General features: G+C 43.9%; 2 protein-coding genes across 2 annotated transcripts in view; one reads left to right on the forward strand and one right to left on the reverse strand.

Annotated features, from left to right (window-relative positions):
- Positions 1-577: 577 nt before the first annotated feature.
- Positions 578-1,776, reverse strand: BDV37DRAFT_277244 (DUF2786 domain-containing protein; the record flags this gene model as incomplete). Its single annotated transcript, XM_032085714.1, has 3 exons — positions 578-700; positions 742-1,328; positions 1,419-1,776. 3 exons carry the CDS (start codon positions 1,774-1,776, stop codon positions 578-580), a joined length of 1,068 nt encoding a protein of 355 aa, XP_031934324.1.
- Positions 1,777-5,201: 3,425 nt separating this feature from the next.
- Positions 5,202-6,295, forward strand: part of BDV37DRAFT_277245 (HET-domain-containing protein) — a gene marked incomplete at both ends in the record, with an annotated part of 3,384 nt that continues 2,290 nt past the window's right edge. The window contains 14 exons of the mRNA XM_032085715.1: positions 5,202-5,234; positions 5,354-5,356; positions 5,427-5,429; positions 5,498-5,500; positions 5,571-5,573; positions 5,644-5,646; positions 5,717-5,719; positions 5,789-5,791; positions 5,862-5,864; positions 5,935-5,937; positions 6,008-6,010; positions 6,081-6,083; positions 6,154-6,156; positions 6,227-6,229. Coding sequence (XP_031934325.1) covers positions 5,202-5,234; positions 5,354-5,356; positions 5,427-5,429; positions 5,498-5,500; positions 5,571-5,573; positions 5,644-5,646; positions 5,717-5,719; positions 5,789-5,791; positions 5,862-5,864; positions 5,935-5,937; positions 6,008-6,010; positions 6,081-6,083; positions 6,154-6,156; positions 6,227-6,229 — 72 coding nt within the window. The remainder of the gene's footprint in view (positions 5,235-5,353; positions 5,357-5,426; positions 5,430-5,497; positions 5,501-5,570; positions 5,574-5,643; positions 5,647-5,716; positions 5,720-5,788; positions 5,792-5,861; positions 5,865-5,934; positions 5,938-6,007; positions 6,011-6,080; positions 6,084-6,153; positions 6,157-6,226; positions 6,230-6,295) is intronic.

A 6,295-nucleotide genomic window follows, 5' to 3' on the forward strand; every position in this document is an offset into this window, starting at 1 on the left:
CAGATGCACTCCATTCAAAGTTTTCGTCCCTATCCCTTTCATTCTAGCTGGGAACTATGTCTTACTCTCACGTAATATGGATCATGGGGCTAAAGTATAACGTTGATGCACCAACGGAGGGAAATTGTTAGCTGGTTTGACAGCGATTATTTGCCTGCTTTTTGATCCCAGTCTATTGGGCCACAGCTTTTCTCACTATAATCTTATTTGCCTACAATCTGCCACATCAGCCCACAAGCAACATTAATTGCTCCCGTCCAGTAGTGGTAAATTGGGTATATAGCGTAACTCACTCCTGTAATAATTCAGTGGAGGAGCGAAAAGCTATTAACCGGTTACTGCACTACGTAATCACTGAAGGTAAAATACCATAGCTTCCTAGCGAAGATGTCTACGGAGACCAGAGACTGTGTACCAACCATTGCATATTCTATTGTTGTTTATTCTGTATGGAACCGCCACATACTGACACATCCGAGTATGATGACAAAGGGAACTCACCAGAGTCTGGGTAGGAGAATCTAACGAGCTGGAACTCTGGCTGGGTATGGTACAGATCAGATGGCTCAATATACGATTATCCTAACCTGCGCCGACGGAATTCAATATTTTCACTATCTTTCCACCCTTCTCGATAAGCAGAGTAATCGCGGGTGACCACTGTGCGTGCCTTTCCCATACGCAGCTTGATATTGTGCTTCTTGAGGTATTCGTCTGCACCGATGTGGCGCGAAAACGTACTAGCTGCGTTTCGGACATCCACGGCGAGTTTGACATATCCTCGCTTTTAACAAACGAGGAATTTTTATCTGAAGGGTTCTGCTTCACTGGAGGGGAAGGGGTGCTGTTAAAATCACGGGTTTCGCGCGACTCCCTCTTGATAATTTTGTCAATGTTGTCTTCGCTGCACGTGAGATCGACCACATTCTCATCATTTTCATTAAAGTCGACCAGTGCTCCACTAGTATTAAGATTGAGATTGTCTATCGACTCTAGAGAGCCGTAAGACCCGTCGGACATGCTGTCTATGTCCAGGAAGCCAGGTATTTCGTCCTCTGACTGGCCATCAATGTCCAACGCCAGTGAAGGTCCTTTATAAAGCCTCTGAGGTTTGCGCTCGCGTTCCATGTCTGCTTCCCGTTCCTTGGCGGCTATTATATCTAACTCTTTCTTTCTTGCCGCCTCGAGTTCGATTTTCTTCTCACGGTTGGCCATGGAGACGAGCCCATCAGCGACTCCGACGCGGTAGCTAAACGTGGCCGAACCGCCCTTATAGGAGCATGCCCAGTCCAGGATCTTATTGTGCGCCATTTCGAACGCTATTGCCGCTGTGACCGTGTTTTCCGCTATACCAAAAAATGACCAAGCAATGGATGTTTCGTAGTCCGTCGAAAAACATTGGCAATCAAAGGACATACACATAGCCTTTGCCAACTTGTGCACAAATGCCTCATTAATCACACGTCTGGTACGGTTCTTAACGTTGGTTATTTCCACCTTGCTCATTCCTCCATATTGGGCTTTGCTTCCATAATCACTGTTGGCCACTAGATCCGCTTGGGAGACATTATATTGGGCCATTAGCTTCTGGGCAACGAAAAGGGCGGCTTTGGCTTCTGGCTCGGTGGTACTCTTATGGCGAGCTCGACTTAGGCATTTCTGTATTTTGATAAGGACGCCTCTATCCAAGGACCCAAGTGAATCTTTTGGCTTAACTTGAGCCGTTTTGATCACAGTCGCTCTCTGTAAAGGCTGTCTCTGCTTTTTGGCTCTCATCGGGACTGGAGTGCGGGGGAGAATGTGGCACTGTGTTTGCTGATATGCTGAAGTAGTATTTCTTGGTAAATATGGTGTTGAGATTATAGATTTTTTAAATGGAGGATGATATGGGTATTTGGCACTCATGGCGGCGGCCGGTTGGTGGCTTTCGTAAAGTTCAGTCTTGGGCGACTGCGAGCCGTGCAGGCTGACGACTGCGTTCACCGGTGTTGGTTATAGTTGGTTATAGTGGTTGAGGCCAACAATTCATCGGTGATTTGATAGCTCCACTTACTTGCCATGACCAATAAGCCTGTATGGTACATAAGACAGGACAGTGGACAATTTTGGTCCCTTTTTGCAGTGAGCTCTTTGCTCGACCGCAATCTATTCATTTATTGGATGTCTTGGCCCCATGTAATTCATTTGTGGATCATCATTCATATCAGATTCCTACCTTTTTTGGTACTTTATTATTCTCTGTACCAGTGCTGCGCATGGACGCTCCACCGAAAAAGCTCCCAATGGACACCCCAATCAGTTAACTTGTTGCAATGAAGCCCTTTGTTGAGTGGGATGTTCGTCTAAATCTTCATGCTAATGGTACAGTGTGGTGGGGAATTCCAACGCAGTTGGCTTGCGGTCAGCCAATGGTTGAGTCCGATACTGATTGATCAACACTTGGTTTTTCTTTAGGGCCACAACAATGATCCAGGCCTTGATAAAAGCAGAAGGACGGCATACTGGGACAAAGCCTGGACGAGGAACTGGTTGGCGCCTACTGAATGCCTGGCTAGGTTTCACGCTAGAACTATGAGGGTGGGGTTGAGTTTACCAGAAAATTTATATTAAACTTGGAAATTTTATGAATGTTCAGTATATCACAATCCTGAGAAGGGTTCAGCAAATCCTGGAAATATGCTACACTATCGAAGCTTGCACGTTATAATGCCACATATACATCCAATTGTGATACTGAATGCTTCAGGTACGGCAGGCGAAGTTGACCTGCTCAATTTCAGCCTGACGATCCAATCTTCAAAGTATCTCAGATCTGTATTTAACTAAATCACTGTTGGTTAAACAGCAAGAATGATGACCTTTTAGGCTTCATGGTTAGCCGAGCAAATCTACGTGCACTTTCCAGCCATATGTAACAAAAAATATTAACCTCGCCGATGATCTATCATATCAGCCCGGTCAGATACCTAAGACAATTTATAACACTCTATCATGAAGCGCCCTTGTCTCCTATTGCATATCTTGGAATATAATTTTAGCCATAGATAATTGTTTCAGCTATGCCTTGCCTTGTTAGGTGTCTTATAGATTATATTTGAAACAAAACCCATACTTTAAATTCAAAGCAAGATTCACTTGTGTCAAAGGCCAATCTTACGTGCTGGTTCATCATCTAGATTGTCCTAACCAATGCACTTCTTTTATGGCATATGGCTCTGGGTTCGGCGCAGGTATAATCCGTCACGTCCTCCACGGTTTCGATGAAGCATTAACTTGGAAAATTCAGGCGCAAATCTCTACGTCCCTCAAATGCAGCTGTCAGTACCACAGTCAAAACTCGCGCGACTACCTGGGAGACACAGAAACACAAACAGAGCATCACGAGGCTGCCAACTGAGCGGGACCAGCCTTTCTATCCAGCGACTGAAACGAGGATAACAGCCGGGCCTCTTCGGTGCGAGCGCTGTAATGGTCGTCGTTCCTCAGCGTACAACTACAACCATTATCGAGACCAAGTGACATATCCTTCCATAGGTATCTGCTCCCGATGGTGGACGGGCTGTGCAGCTGCGAAAGCTGAAGCGCGGCTGCACAATGGTCTACAGCAGTTTTATGAGCTACCGGCTAGCAGGATGATATAAGAAACCAGCCGATGGTATAACTACCTAAAACACCCTTTCATGTTTATTTTCTCCACTTTTCTTCGCAGAAAATGAGGATATGCTAAGACAAAGATAGTATAAGGACGAGAAGCTATCTGGTTAAACTTGATGTAGGATAATTTGTAAGAGAAGAAGCGGCAAACAACATTGTATATGAATGGGTAAGGCACTAAAAAGAATGGTACTGGACGCGGCAATTCAAGACAAGTTTCCCCAAGGGCCCAGCGAATCGAGTAATCTTGACAGCTTAATGAATGGATCAGACTCCATTTCTTGCGGGAGACGGTTCCGTGCATCAACTAGGCGCTATACACTAAAATTGTAGCAATAGAATTATCGGCTCTTGAATGGTGATACACTTGTAAAACATGTGCCCGGGGCCTATATCCTTTGATTCTTTCTCATATGGAGGCTACTAATAAAGAAGTTAGGTCATAGTTTCATGCGAAGTAGTAGTATATATTAGTATCTTAATCAAGAGAAGTGTACTACAGTACTCAAGACACTGACTTTTGCAACTGAGTATAAGTATTGTCAAGCATCTTTCTGCTATCAAGCGTCCTCTTTTAGGGTTGGTGCTGTTGAGTACTACATTTTTCGAATGGCTAAGGAAATGCTCAGTAGTAAGCACGGAAAACGATGGTAGATGCAGCAATTACTTATTCTTTCACTGTCTATTTCATATAAAAGTCTTGTAATAATTAGTAAGGCTTTTCATTATCTCAGCACCCATAGCATTTATTGCATTAGAACCCCACAGTAGCCCCTAATGCTGACCGAAACTGAACAAACCATGGAAGAGCTGTGCCATGTTCCTAACAGATCTGCTGTGGCATCAACTCCCCTACTTCTCGTAGTATGGCATACGTACCTGGCCGATCATAAGCAAACAAGGGATTTGTCCGACTTTCCCGTTGATTTTTTCTCAGCTTAAAACTCAATATCACGAAATTGGTGCGATCATATTTTGTGCCGGAATAGTTTCCAGAAGCGACTAATACCTACGTGGTCTTTGCTAGAATTACTGATTTCGGCCCGCTAGAAGTTCCGAGGCTCAGTGATACTTCGGAACGTAACTTTGTTATACTGTACTTTTATCAAATCCTGTCGTATGCTGTAATTTGCGTATGATATCTATGTTTCAAATCTCTGAATTCTACGCCTGGTGTGGATGGCACTTGAATATAATGAGCCTCTTCCCAAAATCTTGTTGGTTTTGTCGCCATGGTTTAAGAAGCGGGGATACCGTTATGCTACGCGCTTGGCAAGTACATTAATTCCTAATTTCTGATAGGAGGCCAGTTAGCGTTTGCCAAGGATTACCCCTCAGGATATGCACCCTCAGGACATGCATTTATTCCTTCTAGCTTTCCCATGACCTCTGTCGGTTTTCAGATTCACATATTTCCGAAGCTCCCTGCATATTGTCCACAGAATCCAAAGAACCCAATGGTCATATGTCTAAAGGTTCGAAAAATACAAAAAAAATGGAAGATGGCCCCTGGATTCATGATAGTTTTACGGTGAGCACAATACGGAATGAAGAGAAAAAGAACTAACAAAAGGCAGGGCGTAAGTGGTTTTCAAAGAGGTTTGGGATGCGTGCTGATAGACACGGAATTAAGGAGGTACGTAGGCGGATATATGATAATAATGCAGAGGTTATTAACTTGATCGCAATGATAATGTAGGCGGTAAGTGAATTTCTCCAGGCATGATATTATGTTACGCGGCGGTAACCGAAGAGGTGTGACTTTGATATAGGGGGTAAGTCAATCTTTATTTGAAGGATGTTATACAATGCATTCGCAACCTAACATAAAATGGTGGTATAGTTCGTAAGTCAACTTGCCACGAGACAATGTGATGCGGTGCAGTGATAACTGAAAGGATATGATGGCGGTATAGGGTGTAAGTCAATCTGTCACGAGACAATGCGATGCGGTGCAGTGATCACTGAAAGTATATGATGACGGTATAGGTTGTAAGTCAATATGTCATGAGACAATGTGATGCGGCGAAGTGATGACTGAAAGAATATGATGACGGTATAGTTGGTAAGTCAATCTCTCACGAGTCAATATGATACGGTGCAGTGATGGCTGAAGGACATGATGGCGGTATAGGAGGTAAGTCAATCTCTCACGAGTCAATACGATGCGGTGCAGTGATCACTGAAAGGACACAATGGCGGTATAGTCGGTAAGTGAATATGTCCTGAAACAATGTGACACGGTGCAGTGATGACTGAAAGGACATGATGGTGGTATAGTTGGTAAGTCAACTTGTCACGAGACAATGTGATGCGGTACAGTGATAACTGAAAGGATATGATGACGGTATAGAAAGTAAGTCAATCTGTCATGAGTCAATATGATGTGGTGCAGTGATCACTGAAAACATATGAAAACGGTATAGAGAGTAAGTCAATCTGTCATGAGACAATATGATGTGGTGCAGTGATCACTGAAAGGATATGATGGCGGTATAGGAGGTAAGCCAATCTGTCACGAGACAATGTGTTGCGGTGCAGTAATGACTGAAAGCATATGATGACGGTATAGGAGGTAAGTCAACCTCTCGCGAGTCAATATGATGCGATGCAGTGATGGCTGAAAACATATGATGATGGT

This window comes from Aspergillus pseudonomiae (assembly GCF_009193645.1).
Source record: "Aspergillus pseudonomiae strain CBS 119388 unplaced genomic scaffold BDV37scaffold_197, whole genome shotgun sequence".
Taxonomy (NCBI): Eukaryota; Fungi; Ascomycota; class Eurotiomycetes; order Eurotiales; family Aspergillaceae; genus Aspergillus; species Aspergillus pseudonomiae.